The 23,461-nt window shown below is 37.3% G+C and overlaps 2 protein-coding genes across 8 annotated transcripts in view; both read left to right on the top strand.

Annotated features, from left to right (window-relative positions):
• The window catches only part of LEPR (leptin receptor), a 77,342-nt gene extending 70,959 nt beyond the window's left edge, over positions 1 to 6,383 (top strand). For 5 of the 7 annotated variants that reach the window (XM_081057876.1, XM_081057875.1, XM_081057872.1 and 2 more), the window contains one exon: positions 4,751 to 6,383. In XM_081057876.1, coding sequence (XP_080914002.1) covers positions 4,751 to 5,578 — 828 coding nt within the window. In that variant the 3' untranslated portion in view covers positions 5,579 to 6,383. Of the gene's footprint in view, positions 1 to 1,813; positions 3,967 to 4,750 lie in introns of those variants that run through there. The other 2 variants (XM_081057877.1, XM_081057878.1) reach the window with 2 other exon arrangements.
• Positions 6,384 to 10,494: 4,111 nt separating this feature from the next.
• LOC308501271 (RNA-binding protein 39-like) lies at positions 10,495 to 12,243 on the top strand. The gene is given in 2 exon segments (XM_081057364.1): positions 10,495 to 11,824; positions 11,827 to 12,243. Coding segments are annotated over 2 exon segments (1,590 nt in total). The 5' UTR covers positions 10,495 to 10,536; the 3' UTR covers positions 12,129 to 12,243.
• The last annotated feature ends 11,218 nt before the right edge of the window (positions 12,244 to 23,461 follow it).

Raw genomic sequence — 23,461 nt, 5'->3', positions numbered from 1 at the left:
CGTTCCTATAAGTGTTGAAGAGTTGGTGCAGTTTTGAGTTAAAGGTTCTATTTAGAAGTGTTCATGACTGGGCTTAGAAGTGTATCTTTCAGTTCCCTAAAATATGGCTTCAGTTTTATTTATTTTTTTGTTCTTAATATTTATGCATATGCCCTTGAGTTATAAAGAACCAGAAGAGGTGATGAATTACTCAGCTCAATTCTATCTCAGCAAGTAGGAAAAGCAAAACAGAACATCTTCTACCTATTTGTGTTTGGGGTGTCTTTTCATCTGCCATTGTGTTATGGAAAGATTGTTGGACTGGGAAAAACAAAAAGCAAAACCAAGTCAGGGTTCTCACTCTGCTCTAATTAGCTATGTAACTTTAAGCCTCAATTGTTTTGTCTAAAAAAGGTGAGAGACATAGACCAGATGATATCTCTCTCTCTCTCTCTCTCTCTCTCTCTCTCTCTCTCTCTCTCTCTTTCTCTCCCCCCGTGAGTGTGTTTGGAATAGTTGTATATAGCAGAATAGTTGAATGGTTGTGTATAGTTGTATATATAGTTCAACAGTTGTATACAGCTATATATGTGGTTGAATAGTTGTATATAGTTAGACATATAATTGAATAGTTGTATACAAGGTCTGAAAATTAAGTTCATGAACTTGTTGCAACAATGTTGCTAGCCTTTTTTTATATCAGAGGGATTATTCATTGTGAATTTGTACCAACTGGATACAGTTAACCAAGTTTACTATTTGGAAGTACTGAAAAGGCTGTGTGAAAAAGTTAGACGACCTGAACTTTTCGCCAACAATTCATGGCTCTTGCATCACGACAATGCACCAGCTCACACGGCACTGTCTGTGAGGGAGTTTTTAGCCAGTAAACAAATAACTGTATTGGAACACCCTCCCTACTCACCTGATCTGGCCCCCAATGACTTCTTTCTTTACCCAAATATAAAGGAAATATTGAAAGGAAGACATTTTGGTGATATTCAGGATACCAAGGGTAATATGATGACAGCTCTGATGGCCATTCCAGAAAAAGAGTTCTAAAATTGCTTTGAAGGGTGGAGTAGGCGCTGGAGTCGGTGCATAGCTTCCCAAAGGGAGTACTTCAAAGGTGACCATAGTGATATTCAACAATGAGATGTGTAGCATTTTTCCTAGGGTGAGTTTGCGAACTTAATTGGCAGACCTCGTATAGTTGTGGTATACTTAGTTGAATAGTTGTACATAGCTGCATCTGTAGTTGAATAGTTGTATTATACATATTATACATTATATATATACATATTATTGAATAGTTGCATATAGCTATATATGTAGTTGAATAGTTGTATCTAATGATTTCTTAGATCTTTTTTCTAACTAAAAAAATCATGATAATGATTCTGTGATTCTATTCTTCACTATTTCAGCTCTTCTTTCTGTTAATTTTTAAATTTTTGTTTTCACTGTTCTACTCTCACTTTTTCTTGTTCCAAACTATCTAATATTGCTATTGTTCCCCACACCTCTTTTTATTTTTACAGTTCTTTGTTTTTGTCTCCTTTTACTTAGTCTGTTATTCCTCTATAGTTTTTCCTTTTCTGGGGTAAGACTGTCCTTAGAGTGTGATATTAAGACATGCATTAAAGAAGTGGAAGAGGCCAATTTAATTAAAAATTTTACCCTTTCCTAAAAAAGATGCATTACTGTAATATAATTTAAGAATTTATAGTCCAGAACTCATGTCTGACAGAATATGTTTTGAAATCTTTCATCTTTTGTTTTCTGAGTGATTTTTTATTTTGCTTTCTTATTTTGTTTTATTTTATCTAAACAGAAAATGGACATTCTTTGAAGTCTAATCATGATCACTACAGATGAACCCAATGTATCAACTTCCCAACATCTAATACTTCTATAGAGTATTAGAAGATTTTTACATTTGGAAGAAGGGGAGAAAAATTAAAAAAAAAAATTGGTTGAACTATTGAGAACTAAAATATGATGGATTATGTTGATTTAAAACTAAAAAGAGACAAGTAAATTTGGGGCTAAGATATAGATCTGAGCTCAATTCAGTTTGAATATATGATTACTTTTCAAGTCATCTAAAGTTAAAAAAGTAATATTCATGATATCTGGCTTTTGATTTATCATTTCGTCATAAAACATTAAAAATTTTTGACTGTTGCTCTTACCACATATCTATTAGATATCATCAAATATATAGTAAACAATGCTGTAACTGGGTGAAAACTACAACTTCTGGGTTGTACAGAAAACTTCAACTTCTGGGTGAAAACTACAACTTCTGACACATAGCTTTGCAAATATAATGACTCTAATTACATAATGCAGTAAAGGTATTTAGTTTATATTTTTATGTCCAAAATTTTCTGTTTTATAATCCTTTATAGACACTTCAGTCTACAAACTGACCCATTTGGGTGTTCTTTTGAATCTCTTGTAGTTTTTATAGCTAACTTTGCTCAATCTGGGAATTTCTATTTTCAATAGCCTCAAAAATGGCTCAAGTGCTAACTTCTATTTCATTTCAAAGAAAGCCACAAGTTACAGTCTGTCCTGGTCACAGGCCAATGGAAATTATAGTTCATATCAGGATGCCCTGACATACCTAGGGCAAGTTGACCACATCAGAAAACACATTGGCCTCCAATTCAACCTCTTTGTGGAATTCTTGCCTAAATGTAATTTATATACACTGAGCCTCCCAAAGCTTCTGGCAGGTGGGGAAGTGAACACTGATGCAACAAGGGAGACTTTTTGGAGCTTTTACAAATATTTCATGATGAAGTTAGGACTTTTCTCTCTGAAAAAGACCACTTGCTGTTTCTAGGAATCAGGCATACTAACTGTGTTGCTCACATTCATAATGAACCAAAGCCTTTGTTTGATGAGCCCAAATAATCAAATTTAGGCTACATATGGATCACTTGTATTTAGATTTCATTCATAGTTTTATTTGAATGTTTAAAAAAACACACTAAAAATCAGGAGAAGCATGTCCCTTGCCCCCTTCATTGGTTTTTAATAGATGTCATTGGAATCTAAAATCTAAGTGTGAAATTAGGCAGAAGTTCTTTAATTCCTACCACCTGAATACATATTTAATGTGTTCCCAGACTGTTCTAAAGTCTCAAACATTAGATATAAATAGTAATTGAAATGATTTTTGATGAATACACTTTTAATAAATGTTTGTGACCCATCCATAAAATATGCTTCAATAATATATGTGGGCATGTGATTTCTCTTTGATAATTAGTGAAGTCTTCCATCTGAATGCATTTCAAGACATGTAAATTATTTAGTATCAATAAATAGTTACCAATTATGAAGTGTTAGAGGGCATGAAATATGCCAAATGTCATTTGAAGAAGATACGTGAGTGCATTCTATAGATTTCTATCAGAAAGAAAATAGGTACGGGAACAGTTTTTTCTTCATATATATGTTTATAGAATAAGAAAAAAGGTTATATTAACATGGCATTTGTCACTATGTAGTATTTTAATATCTATATAAGTGTATTCCATTATTATTACATTTAATGTTTGGTATATTTATTTTATGGTTATAATCACCAATATATTTCATTTAAGAATTCAAAACTATGCTAAATGATTTATAGTTTTATATGGAATATGTTTGCCATTATGAAGAATAGCTGGGTATATTGTTATTTCAGGCAATAAATCTGAATTCATTTTATTAGTTTAAAAATTATAATATTCAAAAGTTCAATTATGTGAATGATATACAAATTGAACACATTTTCTATAGCACTTCATTTACCTGTTAATTTTTCAATGTGATGTGTCCACAGTATTCTTTACTTTGCATTTATTTTTTTCAGTATGTTTACATTGTATGAATTGAGCATTTTGCACACAGATTCTTGATTTGTAGCTGCTTGACAGGATTTTTTGTTGTGCTGTAACCACCATTCTTATAAAAAATATGATGTGCATTTGTTTTTGTCTTTGTCTTCATTCCACATGTCCCATAGTATGTATTTTTACATTGTTATTCATAAGGAACAGTAATTTTATTTTAAAAGTTTGTTATCATCTTTTTCACCTTCATTGTTTTCAATAAATAGGTATTCTACATTCTTATTTTCTGATAGTCTAAAACAGATTCTCAGTATGATGTAAGGCAGATAAGTTCTTAACAGGCAGTCACAAATATTTTACCTTCATATCACATCTTATGTCATGGAGTAGTTATTTTAATTATCTTTGGAGAAGTTTTTGCTCATTTGATTTTATTTCAATTTACTTTTTTTAGTAGAGGTTTAAATTTTTCGCTTGGGGAAATCTAACTTGCTATAAAATATTACAAATTCTTTAGAAGATAGAACTTTCTAGTTACAATAATCACTCTTTATTGAGAGCTAAGCACTTTCAAACACTATTAATTTATTCCTCGTCACAACAATGAAGTAAGTATTGAACGCACCTTTACAGATGAAGAAACTAAAAGGCATGAGGTTAATGTACTTGTCCATGGCTGTAGAAGTAGGACTCAAAACTAAATCAGTCTCATCCAACTTTTCAACACTATCTTATACTGCTTCTCATTTATAAGTTTTGATATATCTGTTTCAGTCCCAAACTAGTTATTTGTGGTTGACTTATGTCCTTTAGCATTAACCTTTCACACTTCCATTTCTGCAAACATGTCATAGTGAAGCAAAAAAAGAAAAAAAAAATTAACACAATTGAACATTAAAATGTGTCTTTTCTTTTAGCCAGAAACATTTGAGCATCTTTTTATCAAGCATACAGAGTCAGTGACGTTTGGTCCTCTTCTTTTGGAGCCTGAGACCATTTCAGAAGATATCAGTGTTGATACATCATGGAAAACTAAAGATGAGAAGGCACCAACAGCTATGGTCTCTCTACTTTTGACAACTCCGGATCTTGAAAAGGGTTCTGTTTGTGTTACTGACCAGTGCAATAGTGCTACCTTCTCTGAGGCCGAGAGCACCAAGATAACCTGTGAGGAGGAAAGCAGCCGAGAACCCTCTGTTAAATATGCTACCCTGCTCAGCAGCTCCAAATCAATTGAAATCGACGAAGAGCCAGGGCTTATAAATAGCTCAGTCAGCAAGTGCTTCTCTGACAGAAATTCTCTGTCGAAGGATTCTTTCTCTAATAGCTCATGGGAGATAGAAACACAGGCATTCTTTATGTTATCGGATCAACATCCCAATATAATTCCACCACACCTTACATTCTCAGAAGGACTGGATAAACTTTTGAAACTTGAGGGAAATTTCCTTGAAGAAAATGATGATGAAAAATCTGTCTATTATTTAGGGGTCACCTCAATCAAAAAAAGAGAGAGTGGTGTGTTTTTGACCGATGAGTCAAGTGTGTTGTACCCATTTCCAGCCCACTGTTTATTCACTGGCTATAGAATCCTCCAGGACAGTTGCTCTCACCTTGTAGAAAATACCTTCAACTTAGGAACTTCCGGTCAGAAGACTTTTGTATCTTACCTGCCTCAGTTTCAGACTTGTTCCACTCAGACTCAGAAGATAATGGAAAACAAGATGTGTGATCTAACTGTCTAACTTCAAGCAAGAAACATCTCAGATTCTGTTATAATGAGTCATATAAAGTGTAACATATTCCACTATAGTTATGGATAGGGGACAGAAAAGAAGACTGAGTCAAATTTGAAAATGATTGTTCTAAAATTAAAGGTATCTGTCCTCATTCAGTAATACAAGCCAAAAAAAAAAAAAAATGAGAACGCCTTCATGAGCCTAGCCATCTAGACTGACTTCTCTAATGATTCTATGAACAGCTACAGTGGGAATGTCTCCAGTGACTTGTTTCTAGCTAGAAACAAGCCCAACAAATATCATTTGTGAACATTACACCTGTGTAGCAAAAGCTAGTCTGAAGTACACCTACACCTGAAAGAAGACTTCAAAGTGACACTTGTGAGATATAACTTTTTCAAGAGTGTGATTGTTTTACCTTGAGTTGTGTTTGTTTTGCTCTAATTTACACACACAGACACACACATACCTATTAGGCATCCTTGTGCATTTTTTAAATATGTGATGTACTTGTATTTTGTGCTACTAGACTGTGTTATTTGAAGGTTTTTCAATTTAACAAACTTGCCTTGAGCACTTACTCTGTATTAGGCACTCCATTAAATGTTGCAGATAGTGGATTTAGCCCTGGACATACTTGTGAAGACTGACAAGTCAATCTTTATGTTTCAAATCTAAGATATGTACCATAGTATGAAACCGCTTACTAGAATGGCAATACCCACAACCAGTATTTTGATGACAGCACAAGCACTTTTGACAAAACACAATGTCTGTCTTAATTCTTCTCTATAAAACATGTTGAAATGGCTACTTTCTGATCCAGACAGATTTCTGATACAGTTAGATTGCTAAATGTTCCTGTGTGTCACTGGAATCATTGTCTTCCCCCATCCCCACTTGCATGTACACAATTTTTTTCTCACTGAGCATTCTCTCTATATGTAAACCCACCACTGTGCTAATACTTTCCATATTTTAACTCAATTTATTATTAAAATAATTGTATGAAACATGTACTACTATTAGAACCCTTTCAAAGGTTAGGAGATTAAGTAATTTGCCCAAAGTTGTAGGGTTAGTGGAAGATGGAACCAGAATTCAGGTTTAAACCCAGATTTTTTCAATGTTAGTGATTATGTTTTTATCCTATACCTTACACTGCCATTGGTAAACACACACACACCTGTGCGTGTGTAATCAAATAAAATGTGTAATCAAATAAAGTGTATTAAGTAGAAATATAATACTGCATGAAAATTAAGTGAGAATTACACAGGTGCTGTCTGTACCTTTAAAAACTTTAAAGTTTATTGTTTATTTCAGCTTTTTGGTGTGGCAAAAAACCTAGAATGACAGCATATTGGGCAACAAACTAAATTAAGAAACCTGCACAAATAGACGTTTAATGGCAATAAGTAAGAATTTGAATACTATGAACATCATCAAAAGAAATGCTTTAGTCCTCAAAAATATGCCTATGGGTTGTTAAATATTACCAGTTTTGTACTTCCAGAGGGGATTCTGCTGATTTTACTGTTGCCTGAAATAACGTCCCACGGGCCATCTCCATTCCAGTTGTAGCCGTATGAAATGAGCAGTTCTAAACAATAACAAAGATCTCAGACCCTACCTGACAGATATCTCTTCACACTTCCTGATCACTTGCCACTTAGAAATCAATCCATCCATCCATTTCGTGTCTCAGAATCTCACATACTCCAATTGATAACCCTCTTAGAAGAGAAAGATGGAGGGCCCATATCAACTCACGGAATAATTAGTGTGGTATGAAAGCCTTAGTTCTATACAAACACAAATTGAGGGGAAAAAATATTTTTCTCACTGATTTTTAAGTGGTTTGCAGATTCAGAAGAAGAAATATTGTTACATATATGGAAGTTTTGGTAAAATGGACCATTATTTTTAATGTCGCTCATAGAATGTAGACATTTAATTTAGTGTACACTATAGAAGTGTTTGAAAATTACATTTTTCCCCATTCTGCATATCATTAGAGACTAAAGACCGAGCATGTCCACCATGTAAGACACAACATCTGCCTGTGGTCTGGGACCCAGAACAACGTGGAAGAGAAACTGACATGTGCAGTTAGCACAAGGCTTCACCATGCTCTGTGGATGCTGTAGTAAATTCAGAAGTCCCAGGACCACTGGAGTGCTGCAGGTCTGAGTTAAAGGAATTTAGTGACAACACATTACCCTGAGATTATTGAAACCATCTTGGTGCAGCTTCAGTTCCAAAAACAAAGCATTTCAGAAATAATGAAATTCCAAGGGGCTTTCTTTCATGGAGAGGGCTGAAGTGGTACAGTTTAGCCTATTGGTACAGATAGATTTAGATCATATTTATTGTCAGTGTGCTAGGACTCTGATTTTCACTTTTGAAAGTTCATTTCACTGTATATTACTATATATTATTGAGTCTTTATGAAAATTATGTGCCATTAAATAGTAGATTTTCATAAAAACTTAGGTAACATTTAGAATGTTTTTGTTTTATACTTCACAATGGTCAGATACTCTCCATTTCTTCCCGGAGATTCTGGAAAATAAATTTTAAGGGAGAGAGGATCTGAACTATGGCTTTGGGTTTTTAAATTTAGGGTAATTTGGGAATTTTGAATATTTTATTTAAAGGCCTTAAATTGCAACACAAGCTACTAATCAGTCTCTATAAATGTGAACTTCATGAAAAGAAACTCAGAAATTAATAATTTGAACTACGGCTTCATGTCTAAACAGATTATTTGAAGGTAAATCATTTTTAAGGGTTAATGAGATTATAGGTTCCCTAGGTTAAGCCCCCCAAGAACAAAGATGAAAAAAAATCAAGGTACACTTATCAATAAGAATAGAGGTCTTATTTTGGAGCTCTATATTCCCATTTAGAGATGAGCTACATATTGACAAGAGGAATAGGAACAGACATTATTTTTAAGCACAGTCTCAAGTAATAAAAGGTCATGGATAAAATTCTCAAACCAATGCGTCATCCTGGCCCTAGAATAAGGTTTTATGACCCCAATTGTGGCATTCTTTTACCTCTGCTCATCCCTGTCCAATAAAATCAATTTCCTCTTTCCAAATATCAAACATGTGGTCATATTCCCTTAGGAATATCCATCTTAGGTAGCCAAAAGCAAAGGAAAGATATATTTCTCCCCCAAATTGATACCAGATTCCAAAGCGACTTTGGTTGGTACAGTGTACAGACTAGACTGTAAGAGTTGTGTGTAGGTGTTCGTGTGGATTTGGACAGTGTGCTAAAGGGATCATGACGTACTGCAACCATGTGTCACATGGACAAGGGATGAAAAAAAGACCACTCTCCAAATTATTTATTGTCATTTAAAGAAAAAGTTTGTTCTACTTTTTATCTTTCAAGTGTCATCTTGATGGTTACAAACTCTTCTAAAGTTTCCATTATTGAGAAAACACATTCTCAAAATTTCAAACACAAAATTAAAATTATCCACGCTAGTATGATTAGAAGTTGCATTTGAGAAAAAAATTAAACATAGTTACCAAAAAAAAAAAAAATAGGAAGAACTATTGCTGAAAGGAAACTAGACAGTCAATAGTTTTACTCTTTCTTGAGCAACATGTTTAAAACAGTCAAGCACTCCTGTACCTATTCATGATGTTGGAAGAACAACTGACAACACAAAGGTCTGTACTGGAACTGAGACATTGTTGCATGCGTTTGTATGAGCATCAAGAAGTGGTTTCCATGGGTTTTTATACTGAATGAATTATTTTGATACAAAGTTTATCAATTAATTTTTATTTTGGAAAGCTGCTGATATCTAATTTTCTAAGTTAATTATGCTGAAGATCTGTGGCATTAAATTCAATTTCGTGAGGATCACTGACAGGATGTTTTAAATGATATTCATTCAAAAACCCAGAACTGAGAAAAACTTGGAAGATATTTAATTTTGTAGTGAAACACTTATATTGTAGATATTGTACTTTTAAAGCTTGTCATTAAGTAGTTGGCATGCAGTTAACACTTTCTTTTTAGTCACGATTGGTATGTTAATAAATGTTATAAACAAATGCTGAGATATGTATCACTAATTGTTCTATAAAACGTAATTATCCTAATTCTTCTTTATGCTCCTAAAGTAATAAAGTATAAATTATGATAGTTAATATTTTTATTTTTATAATTATGAATCATAAGCAACGTCAGAATTTTGAGACATAGAAAGTCCAAATAGAATCATTATGCATTTAAGTTATTTTAGGATTATTTTATTTACTGTGTGATAACTACTTTCAGCAAAGATTTGAAAATATAAAGAAGTAATCCTTGTAGTTTATGTAAATAGTTTATCCATTGTTAGCCTTTGTATCTTCAAAAGTTCTTACAAACCTAACACCTTGCCTTTGGAAGGAATTTTAAAATATTTTAGATGCAGTTCTCTCCCTCTTACTCTTACTCTCTCTGGTACTTAATACATCACCCCACACAAATTCTTTCTAGAATTGTAGCTACTTGAGATGAAAAATTACTCAGTTTAAACATCAAGAGCTCTTAAGCATAATTCTTTAGTTTCTTAAGGGATCTTGATTTACAGTGATTTGCAAACATGTGCTTTGTCACTTAGGTTTCTAGCAATTTGAGTTTTTAACTACTCCGTGTGTATTCAACTACATTCTCTTTCTTGCTCGTTTATTTATTTATTTTTATTTTTAAAAGGTAAATAAAACAAATACACACAGGAAACATTTCAAACAGTACAGAGAAATATAAAATAAAAAGTGCAAGTTAGTGCATGTGAGTACGGGGAAGCAGAGGCCGCCGTTTCAGGGAGCCTGCGGACGTTGTCGCAGGGTTGGGTCCTGAGGGGCCGGCAGCCGTAGCAGCAGCAGCCCTCCTCTTTCCGAATACGAGTATTGCAGGGGCCCGGAAGCCCTCACGGGCGTTTAGAGAAAATGGCAGACGATATTGATATTGAAGCAATGCTTGAGGCTCCTTACAAGAAGGATGAGAACAAGTCGAGCAGTGCTAATGGCCATGAAGAACGGAGCAAAAAGAGGAAAAAAAGCAAGAGCAGAAGTCGTAGTCATGAACGAAAAAGAAGTAAAAGGAAGGAACGGAAGCGAAGCAGAGAGAGAGAAAGGAAAAAGAACAAAAGCCGTGCAAGGAAGCGAAGTAGAAGCAAAGAAAGGAGACGGAGTCGCTCAAGAAGTCCAGATCGCAGATTCAGAGGCCGCTGCAGAAGTCCTTACTCCGGACCAAAATTTAACAGTGCCATCCGAGGGAAGATTGGGTTGCCTCATAGCATCAAATTAAGCAGACGACGCTCCCGAAGCATAAGTCCATTCAGAAAAGACATGAGCCCTGTGAGGGAACCTATTGATAATCTAACTCCTGAGGAAAGAGATGCTAGGACAGTTTTCTGCTTGCAGCTGGCAGCAAGAATTCGGCCAAGGGATCTGGAAGAGTTTTTCTCCACAGTAGGAAAGGTTCGAGATGTGAGGATGATATCTGATAGAAATTCAAGATGTTCCAAGGGAATTGCTTACGTGGAGTTTGTTGATGTAAGCTCAGTGCCTCTAGCAATAGGATTAACTGGCCAACGTGTTTTAGGAGTGCCAATCATAGTACAGGCATCACAGGCAGAAAAAAACAGAGCTGCAGCAATGGCAAACAATCTGCAAAAGGGAAGTGCTGGACCTATGAGGCTTTATGTGGGCTCATTACACTTTAACATAACTGAAGATATGCTTCGGGGAATCTTTGAGCCATTTGGAAGGATTGAAAGTATACAGCTCATGATGGATAGTGAAACAGGTCGATCCAAGGGATACGGATTTATTATGTTTTCTGATTCAGAATGTGCCAAGAAGGCTTTGGAACAACTTAATGGATTTGAGCTAGCAGCAAGGCCAATGAAAGTTGGCCATGTTACTGAACGTACTGATGCTTCCAGTGCTAGCTCATTTTTGGACAGTGATGAACTGGAAAGGACTGGAATTGATTTGGGAACAACTGGTCGTCTCCAATTAATGGCAAGACTTGCAGAGGGTACGGGTTTGCAGATCCCACCAGCAGCACAGCAAGCTCTACAAATGAGTGGCTCTTTGGCATTTGGTGCTGTGGCAGAATTCTCTTTTGTCATAGATTTGCAAACAAGACTTTCCCAACAGACTGAAGCTTCAGCTTTAGCTGCAGCTGCCTCTGTTCAACCTCTCGCAACACAATGTTTTCAACTCTCTAACTCTTTAACCCTCAAACAGAAGAAGAAGTTGGGTGGGATACAGACATTAAGGATGATGTGATTGAAGAATGTAATAAACATGGAGGAGTTATTCATATTTACATTGACAAAAATTCAGCTCAGGGCAATGTGTATGTGAAGTGCCCATCAATTGCTGCAGCCATTGCTGCTGTCAATGCATTGCATGGCAGGTGGTTTGCTGGTAAAATGATAACAGCAGCATATGTACCTCTTCCAACTTATCACAACCTCTTTCCTGATTCTATGACAGCAACACAACTACTGGTTCCAAGTAGACGATGAAGGAAGATATAGCCCCTTATGTACATAGCTTTTTTTCTTTCTTGAGAATTCATCTTGAGTTATCTTTTATTTAGATAAAAATAAAGAGGCAAGGGTTACTGTCATTTGTATACAATTCCTGTTATTTTGAAAAAATAAAAATGTTAACAGGAAAAAAAAATAAATAAATAAAAAGTGCCTGTCTCCCTCCACTCCTTTAGTTCCTATTCTCCAAAATAACCTCTGGTATTAATATGCCACATACTTTAAAAAAAATTCATATAGTTGAGATCGTATTCCACTTGCTGTTATAAAATTATTCCTTTCCCTTAATATATCTTGGTGATATTCTAGATAAATCCAAATTACCTACTTCATTATTTTTAATGGTTGCCTCGTATACCATTGTATCAAAATACAATAATTTGTGTAATAGTTCACAACTGGTGAATATTTATGTTGTTTCCAATCTATATTGTGGGCAATATTGAAGTGAGAGCATTCTCGTATAATATTATGTTGGCTCACTTTTGCAAATATACTTTTCAGGACTCTTGGTTGCAAGTGTAAGAAACCAACTCAAATTTTCTGAAGTATCTTTTTGATATTTTAATTGTAACTTAATGACATTGATCTTATTTTCATGTTTATAAACCGTTTGTTCTTCTCTACCTTCATACTCATTACCTAATTTTCTATTGGGTTATTATAATTTCATTGATTTCCTAGAATTCTTTATTACACATGTGATCTTAGTTTTTCTTAATTGAGATATAACTTAGGTATAGCTTAGGTAGCTGGAGGAAAGAATCAGTGACATCGAAGATAGAAACCTTAAATGACACAGATGGAAGAAGAAAGAGACTTGAGACTTAAAAGAAATGAAAGAACTCTACAAGAACTTTCTGACTCCATCAGAAAGAGCAATATAAGAATAATGGGCATACCAAAAGGAGAAGAAAGAGAGAAGGGAACAGAGAATATATTCAAACAAATTGTCGATGAGAACTTCCCAAACTTTGTGGACAGAACTGGATCCTCAAATCCAAGAAGCAAATAGAACACCTAATTACCTCATTCCCAACAGGCCTTCTCCAAGGCACATTGTATTGAAGCTGTCTAAAATAAATGACAAAGAAAGAATCCTCAAGGCAGCCAGGGAAAAGAAGACGGTAACCTACAAAGGAAAGCCCATTAGATTATAATCAGATTTTTCAGCAGAAACTCTACAAGCCAGGAGGGAGTGGAACCAAATATTCAAACTATTGAAAGAGAGAAATCATGAGCCAAGAATAATATATCCAGCAAAGATATCCTTACGATATGAAGGAGGAATAAAGACCTTTCCAGACATACAGAAGCTGAGGGAATTTTCTAATACACGACCTGCACTACAAGAAATACTAAAGGAGGCTATTTGACCACCATTAACAGGGACAATTTGTGGCAACCGGAACATAAAAAGGGGAAGAGTAAAGGCCTGAACCGGAATATGGGAATGGAGAAAGTAAGCGTGCTGAAGAAAATGGAATACTCTAAATATCAAACTTTCTTTTACATAAACTTAAGGGTAACCACTCAAAAAAAATCCAGAACTGAAATATATACTGTAATAAAAGAAGAAACAGAGGAAAACATCATAGAATACCACCACACAGAAATAATAGACAACAACAACAAAAAAAGAAACAATGGAGACACAGCCTTACCAGAAAACTAAAGATAGAACGACAGGAAATCCTCACATATCAATAATCACCCTAAATATAAATGGACTGAACTCACCAATAAAAAGGCCAGAGTAGCAGATTGGATCAAAAAACTAAACCCAACCATATGCTGTCTCCAAGAGACACATCTCAGCTACAAGGACAAACATAGACTCAAAGTGAAAGGGTGGAAATTGACACTCCAAGCAAATGGTACCCAGAGAAAATCAAGTGTAGCCATAATGATATCAGATGAAACAGACTTCAGGGTGAAAAAGGTAACAAGAGACAAAGATGGACATTTCATAATGGTAAAGGGGACTATACAACAAGAAGTCATGACAGTCATCAATATTTATGCCCCCAATCAGGGAGCACCGAAATATACCAAGCAACTGCTAACAGAACTAAAGGGAGAAATTGACCAAAACACAATTATACTAGGGGACTTAAATACATCATTGACAGCTATAGATAGATCATCCAAACAGAAAATAAATAACTAAATAGCAGCCCTAACTGACACATTAGATGAAATGGACATAATTGACATATATAGAGCACTTCATCCTAAAACATCAGACTATACATTCTTTTCGAGTGTACATGGAACATTCTCAAGGATAGACTATATATTGGGACATAAAATCAGCCTCAGCAAATTTAAGAAGATTGAAATTATACTAAGCATATTCTCTGATCACAAGGCTTTGAAATTGGATATCAACTGCAAAAAGAAAGCAGGAAAAAACACAAATACATGGAGATTAAACAGCATACTTTTAAAGAAAGACTGGGTCAAAGAAGAAATTAGAGGAGAGATCAAAAGATACATAAAAACAAATGACGATGAAAATACATCCTACCAAAATTTTTGGGATGCAGTGAAAGCAGTTTTAAGAGGGAAATTTATATCATTACAGGCCTATCTCACGAAAGAAGAAAATCCCAAATAAATAACCTCATGTTACACTTTAAAGAACTAGAGAAAGAAGAACAAGTGAAACCCAAAGTCAGCAGAAGAAAGGAAATAACAAAAATCAGAGCAGAACTAAATGAAATAGAGAACAAAAAGACAATAGAAAAAATTAATGTGACAAAGAGCTGGTTCTTTGAAAAGATGAACAAAATTGACAAACTCTTGGCTAGACTCACTAAGATAAAAAGAGAGAAGACACTAATTAACAAAATCAGAAATGAAAAAGTGGAAGTTATCACGGACACCACAGAAATACAAAGGATCATCCAAGAATACTGTGAAGGACTATATGTCAATAATTCAATAACCTAGAAGAAATGGACAAGTTCTTAGAAACATAGCCTTCCAAGGCTGAACCATGAAGAACTGGAAAATCTAAACAGATCGATCACCAGTAATGAAATTAAATCAGTCATCCAAAACCTTCCCAAAAGCAAAAGTTCGGGACCAGATGGCTTCATTAGTGAATTCTACCAAACCTTCTAACAGAATCTAATACCAATCCTGCTCAAACTCTTCCAGAAAATTGAAGAAGAGACACTATTCCCTAACTCATTTTATGAGGCCAACATTACCCTGATACCAACACCTGGTAAGGACAACACAAAAAAAGAAAACTACAGACCAATATCTCTGATGAATACAGATGCAAAAATCCTAAACAAAATTCTAGCAAATTGAATACAACAATGCATTAAAAAGATTATTCATCACGACCAAGTGGGGTTCATCCCCGGGGCACAAGGGTGGTTCAACATCCGCAAATCCATCAATGTGATACATCACATAAACAAAATAGAGGACAAAAATCATATGATTATATCAATTGATGCAGAAAAAGCATTTGACAAGGTACAACATCGATTTATAATTAAAACACTTAATAAAATAGGTATAGAAGGAAAATACCTTAACATAGTAAAGGCCATCTATGACAAGCCCTCAGCTAATCTCATAATTAATGGTGAAAACCTGAAGCCCTTTGCTCTACATTCAGGAACACAACAGGGCTGTCCCCTATTACCTCTGCTTTTCAACATAGTGCTGGAAGTCCTTGCCAGAGCAATCAGGCAAGAGAAAGAAATAAAAGGCATCCAAATTGGGAATGAAGAAGTTAAATTATCACTCTTTGCAGATGACATGATGCCATATATAGAAAACCCTAAAGACTCCACCAAAAAGCTATTAGAAACAATCAACGAATACAGTAAAGTTGCTGGCTACAAAATCAACGTACAAAAGTCCATTGCATTCCTGTATACTAACAATGAAATCTCAGAAAAAGAAACACCAGAAACAATTCCTTTTGCAATTGCAGCAAAAATAATAAAATACCTAGGAATAAACATAACCAAGGATGTGAAGGACCTATATGCTGAAAACTATAAGACAATTTTGAAAAAAATTGAAGAAGACACAAAGAAATGGAAAGACATTCCATGCTCATGGATTGGAAGAATCAACATAGTTAAAATGGCCATATTACCCAAAGCAATATACAGATTTAATGCAATCCCCATCAAAATCCCAATGGCATTTTTAAAAGAAATAGAACAAAAAATCATCAGATTTGTTTGAAATCACACAAGACTCAGAATAGCCAAAGCAGTCTTAAGATAAAAGAACAATACTGGAAGTATCACACTCCCTGACTTTAGCTTGTACCACAGGGCTACAATATTCAAAACAGTATTGTATTGGCAGAAAAACAGACACATAGACCAATGGAATAGAATTGAGAACCCAGAAATAAAACCACATAAATATGGACAGATAATTTTTGACAAAGAAGCTAAAAACATACAGTGGAGGAAAGACAGCCTCTTCAATAAATGGTGCTGGGAGAATTGGATAGTCATGTGCAAAAGAATGAAACTGGACTACTATCTGTCCCCATGTACCAAAATTAATTCAAAATGGATCAAAGACTTAAGCATAACACCCGACACAATAAACTGCATAGAAGAAGACACAGGTACTAAATTTATGGACCTTGGGTTCAAAGAGCATTTTATGAATTTGACTCCAAAGGCAGTGGAAGTAAAAGCTAAAATAAAAGAATGGGACTATATGAAAGTTAAAAGCTTCTGCACAGCAAAAGAAACCATCGATAAAATAAAGAGGCAATCAACTGAATCTGAGAATGTTTTTGCAAACAATGCCTCCGATAAGTGGCTAATATGCAAAATATACAAGGAACTCATGAAACTCAACAGCAAAAAAACAAACAATCCAATTGAAAAATGGGCAGAGGACCCGAAGAGACATTTCTCCAAAGAGGATATACAAATAGCACATAGACATATGAAAAAATGCTGAACATCACTAATCATCTGAGAAATGCAAATAAAAACCACAATGAGATATCACCTCACCCTAGTCAGAATGGCTGTCATCAACAAGACAAATAGTAACAAGTGTTGGAGAGGCTGTGGAGAAAAAGGAACCCTCATACACCGTTGGTGGGAATGCAGACTGGTGCAGCTGTATGGAAGGCAGTGTGGAGGTTCCTCAAAAAATTACGAATAGAATTACCATATGACCCAGCAATCCCTCTCCTGGGTATCTACTCAAAAAATCTGAAAACATTTATACATAAAGACACGTGTGCTCCAATGTTCATTGCAGCTTTGTTTACGGTGGCCAAGACATGGAAACAACCAAAATGTCTTTCAATAGATGAATGGATAAAGAAGTTGTGGTATATATACACAATGGAATTCTATTCAGCGGTAAGAAAAGATGATATAGGAACATTTGTGACAACATGGATGGATCTTGAGAGTATGATGCTAAGTGAAATAAGTCAGACAGGAAAAGCAGAGAACCATATGATTTCACTGATATGTGGTAAATAAACCAAAAACAACAAAAGAACAAGACAAACAAATGAGAAACAAAAACTCATAGACACAGACAATAGTTTACTGGTTACCAGAGGGTAAGGGGCTTGGGGGGTGGGATATGAGGGTAAAAGGGATCAAATATATGGTGATGGAAGGAGCACTGACTCTGGGTGGTGAACACACAATAGGATTTATAGATGATGTAATACAGAATTGTACACCTGAAATCTATGTAATTTTACTAACAATTGTCACCCCCAATAAATTAAAAAAAAAAAAAAGAAAATGCTCAGCCATTATTTCTCCACTTATCAATTTTGTCCCATTTTATTTATCCTCCCCTTCTGGGATACTTGAATTCACATGTTAATTATGTTGGCATAGGCCCACATGTGTATTTTTCCCATTTTTTTGTCTTTATGTTTAGTTATGATTATTTTTCGCTTCATCTATCTTTGAGGTCACCAATTATGTCATTTCTATGAAATAGCTGTAGTGAAACCTATCAAATGCATTCTTGTCCTTTTGATTCTTTTTTACAGCTTTTAATTGTCTCTTGAATTGCTATGTATAGTCTGCTGCTGATTCCTTCTAGTGCAGTCTGCATTTCAGTTATTGTGTTCTTCACTTCTGATTGGTTATTTTTATGATTTCTATGTCCTTTTTAATGCTTGCTATCTCCTCGTTGAAGTTCTCACCAAATTCCTTGAGCATCCTCATAACCATTGTTTTGAACTTTGTCTCTGGTAGGTTGCTTACCTCCATTTTGTTTAGTTCTTTCTCTGGATTTTTCACCTTTTCTTTCACTTGGGATGTATTTCTTTATTCCCTCATTTTGGCTGCCTCTCTGTGTTTGTTTGTATGTATTAGGTAGATCTGCTATGTCTCCCAGTTTTGGCCAGGTGGCCTTATGCAGTAGGTGTCTTGTGGGGCCCTGGCACTGTCTCCTTGGTCACCTGAACCGGACGCCCCAGGAGTGTCCCTTATGTAGTCGTGTGTACTCTGCTGTCATAGTTGAGCCTTGATTGCTATTGGCATGTCAGTGGTTGGGGTTGACCCTTAGGCTGACTGATTGTGGGGTTTGGCCATGTGCACAACTTATGCGCTGCTCTGCAGGGGACTTACCCTACTGAGTGGGACTTGCCCCAGCAGGCTCTGGTGCCTGTTGAGACTGCCCTGGTGTGTGCCACTTGTGGGGCAAATTGGGTGGTACCCTGCTGTGGTCTGAAGCCAACCTCCAAGTGTGTTGGTTCTAGGGCCTCTTATAGGAGGGGCTCCGGTGCAGGCACAGGTCAGCCACTGCTTGTGACTGGCCAGGGTCTACCTGGTAGGAGCTACAAAGCGATCCGTAGTTTTTTGCTGCCTGTGCTAAACCTGGACATGCGTGGGAGAGGCCACACTATAAACCGACGATGTCTGCCACCAATACTGGGCCTGGCGTAGCTCTGCAAAAAGCCAGGACATTGCGAGACCTGCTGCCACCTGCTGGCTTTCTTAAGTTCAGCCACTGATAAAGCCTTGTGTGGTATGCAAGTTGGGTGAGGCAGGGTCTTAAGGAGTCACTACAGTGGGAAGTGTTGTGATCGGCAGGTTAATGTAAATTCTGGTTTGGTGCCAATGTTCAGCTGGGAGCTACTCAGCAAAAGTCTCGGAGCACACAAGGCCAGTCAATGCCTGCTGGGGGCCTGCCAGACTCCAATAGCTTTCTAAGAAAGAGTTTAATGTGGGCGCGGCTGCCTGCTCACAGACAAAGTGTTTCCAGCGATGGGGGAGTTGGGTAGGGTAGGTTCAGAATGAGTCAGCAGGATGGAGCAGCAGAGCTCACCAGGCCAATCAGATTCAAATTTGGCTGTGTGTGGGCGGGCTCAACGCAGGAAAGATGGCGCCTGTCTGCTGGCTGCACGGGAGAAGGATCTCACACAGGAAAAATGCCGATTGTCCTCCAGTTCTCCCCCTAAGCCACACACCTCTGTCTGCCCTTGCCCCTGTATATCCAAGTCACCATCTGTCCGCTGGAACCCAAGGTGAGTGCCTGCGCGTGAGTGAGTCTGTGTGCTGGCCCTTTAAGAGGACAGACGTGTGGGTTTCCTGCAGCCTTAGTCCCACCAAGATGGTTGGAATCCCAACTGTTTTTCACAGCCAGATGTTTTGGGGCTCCTCCTCTCAGCACCAGTACTCCGGCCTGGAGAGTTGGGTGTGGGGCTGTGGTCCCTCGCTCTTCCTGGGGGAACCTCCATGGCGGCGATATCCCTCCTGGTTCTCAACCACCACACAGAGGTTTGAGAGTCTCCATCCATCCCACCAATCTCGATATGGCTTCTTCTTTATATCTTTAGGTATAAAAATTCTGTTCAGCTAGACATCAGCTGGTTCTCCAGGTTGATTTTCCTACAATTTAGGTGTAACGTTAATGTGTTCACAGAAGGAAGCAGGCACAGTGTTTATCTACTCCACCATCTTGGATCTCCCATCCATTTCTAGCATGGGTCTTGTTTACTTATCCATTCAGCTACCCTATGTCTTTTCATGGGAACACTTAATCCATTTACATTTAAAGTGATTAAGTACATAGTTGTTCCCATTTTATTACTCATGTTTTGGTCTTTTCTGTTTGTTTTTCTCCTTCTTTTTAAAGTAGTCCTTTTAATATTTCTTGCAATACTGGCTTGGTGATAATGAATTCCTTTAGCTTTTTCTTTTCTGGTAAGCTCTTTCTCTCTTCTTCAATGTTAAATGATAGCCTTGCTGGGTCGAGTACTCCTGGTTGTAAGACCCCCACACCCCCTTTTTTTTTATTACTTTGAATATTTTCTGCCGCTCCCTTCTGGCCTACAAAATCTCTGTTGAGAAATTAGCTGATAATCTTATGGCAGCTCCCTTGTAAGTAACTAGTTGTCCTTCTCTTGCTGCTTTTAGGGTTCTCTCTTTGTCTTTAACCTTTGCTGTTTTAATTATAATGTGTGTTTTGTGTCCCTGTTTGGGTTCATCTTGTTTGGGACTCTGTGTTTCCTGGGCTTGTATGTCTATTTCCTTTACCAGGTTAGGGAAGTTTTCAGTCATTATTTCTTCAAATAGGTTCTCAATCCTTTGCTTTCTCTCTTCTCCTTCTGCTACCCCTATAATGCGAATGTTGTTATGCTTGATGTTGTCCCAAACGTCCCTTAAACTATTATTATCATTGTTATTATTTTTCCTTTTTGTTGTTCTGATTGGGTGTTATATGCTTCCTTATCTTCTAAATCACTGTTTCCATCCTCTGCTTCGTTTAATCTGCTGTTGATTCTTTTTAGTGTATTCTTCATTTCAGTTATTGTATTCTTTATTTCTGACTGCTTCTTTTTCATGATTTCTATGTCTTTTTTTATGCTTGCTATCTCTTTGTTGAAGTTCTCACTAAGTTCTTTAACCCTTCAGTGCATTAATTGATTTCAAGTTTTCCCCCCAAAATGTGTTAAAAATCCACACACACACAAAAGTTGATATTTTGACTATTTTATGCATTTAATAATAACATTTTGAGCTGCTTTGCACATAAATGACATTTTTATTTTAAACCTTTGTTATGTGGTAATAAATTTATATGGTAATAACTATTATATTGAATAGTTATGGTAATAACTATTATATTGAATTTTAGCAAAAAATACTCAAAACATACTAAGTGGCATCAATTAGATTTAAGTATAGATAAATTAGAATTTAATTGCATTGATGACATAAAAAAATTTGTTACAATATGGCATACAAAACATCTTTGTTGTTGATAGTGCAAGCCACAGGAAAACATACACAAATATCACAGCAAAAGTGTTAAGCATTCCTATAACCAGTGTTTTAAACTGTTTCTGGTTTGTTGGTTGCCTGCATTTTTTTTTTTTTCTGGAGGATTTTCCTGCTCTTTTATTTGAGAAATGTTTCTTTGTTTCCTTATTTTGGTTAACTCTCTGTGCTTCCTCTGTGCATTAGGGAGTTCTCCTATGTGTCTCACTCTTCCTCGGCTGGCTGTATGTAGCATGTACCCTGTGAGGTTCAGTGACACAGTCTCCCTGATCGCCTGTGTGTGTGCTCCAGGAGTGTCCCTTGCGTGTGTTGTGTGTATTCACCTGTTGTAGTTGAGCCTTGCTTGTTTTTGATGCATCAGTGGGTGGAATTGACTCCCAGCCTGACTTGCTGCGTGGATTGGCTATTTCCACAGTGTATGAGTTGCTGTGTGGGGCCTAACCCCTCCGAGGGGGATTAACGCCAGTGGGCTCTTGTGCCTGTTGAGACTACCCTTTGGGTGTGCTGTTTGTGAGACTAAGCGGGTAGTGCTGTGGTGTGATCTGAAGCCAGCCTCAGGGCATGTGGCTTCTGGCATCTCTTGGCAGAGGCTTCTGTGCAGGCCAATTTCAGCCTTGTCTGTGACTGGCCTGGGGCTACCTGGTAGGAGCAACAAAGCTATATGTGGTTGGTTGCTGCTTGTACTGGAGGCATGTGGGGGTGGCATCACTGTGAACTGAGGCCAGCTGCCACCAGTATTGGGTCTGGGGTAGCTTAGCAACAGGCCCAGGACCCCTGTAGGCCTATTGCCACCTGCTGGCTGCCCATAAAGCTCAGCAATTGAAGGAGCCTTCTTAGGTGCACAGGCCAGGCTGGTTAACCCGGTGTTGAAATTGTACCCAGTGATGCAGCAACTAGCTGGGTGGGGTAGTTCCCTAGGGAGTCACGAGGTGTGGCCAGTAGTTTTCACAAAGTCAATGCAGATTCAGCTGCTGCACCAGCGCCAAGCCCATGAGCACCTTGCAAAATGCCCTGGGCTCACCATGGCCAGCCCCTGCTTGCCTCATCTCCATAGATCCCCAAGAGCCACCTAAGAGAGAATATAGCTTAAGTTGTGGCTGACTGCCCACCACTGAGATTTCCCCAGGCCGCTGCAGGCTGTCTGCTGCTGTAAAAAGCTTTTGAAGCTTGTGGGGTGGGGCTGGCTGCTCAGGAACCAGGAGTGCCCTTAGCAATGCAGCACTAGCTGCGTGGGGCAGGGACCCAGGGCATCACCAAGGTGATGTGCACATGTGGATTTTCCCAGACCAATTTGGTCTCAGATTTGGCCCTTTGGGGGAGGTTCAATACAGAAAAGATGGTGCCCTCCTGTAGGCTACACATGAAGTAGGCTCCACACTGGGACAAAACCCTCACCATGAAGCCACCCAACGGTCTTTTCCTGTATGCCTCTAGCACCTCTTGAGTTGCCGCCCCTTCACCAGAGCCCAGGTGAGCATTTGCAAGTGAGTGAGTTTATGCGCGAGCCATTTAAGACGACGTCTGGGTTTCTAGCTGCCTTCTGTCTCACCAAGATGGAGAGTCCTTGTTGCTTTTTATTGCCAGATGTTGTGGGGCCTCCTCTTCCAAGCACAGGACACCTGGACCGGGGAGCCCAGTGTGAGGCTGGGACCCTTCCTCTCAGAGGGTATCTCTGCCACTGAGATGTCCCTCCCACTGTTCAACCACTACCTGTGGGTTTGGGGTCAGTCCATTTCACGTCTCTACCCTTCCTACCAGTCTCGATGTGGCCTTTTCTTTATATTTTAGTTATAGGGGTTCTGTTTGGCTAGTCTTCAGATGATTCTTGAGGTTGATTGTTCTATAGTGTAGTTGTAATTTTGATTACAGGCAGGCAGCAGGCATTGCATTTACCTAATCCACCATCTGGGACCTCCTTTGTTTGTCACTATTATATTTAGTTATCCAAGATTATCCATCAATTTAAAAAGTTGGGGAGAAAAATTTTACTTGTATCTTCTTAAATAATAATTGAGATAAATAATTCATATCATGTCTATA

Source organism: Rhinolophus hipposideros (genome assembly GCF_964194185.1).
Source record: "Rhinolophus hipposideros genome assembly, chromosome: 8".
NCBI lineage: Eukaryota > Metazoa > Chordata > Mammalia > Chiroptera > Rhinolophidae > Rhinolophus > Rhinolophus hipposideros.
The sequence above is the reverse complement of the archived record's forward strand: the minus strand, read 5'-3'. Positions and strand labels throughout refer to the sequence as shown.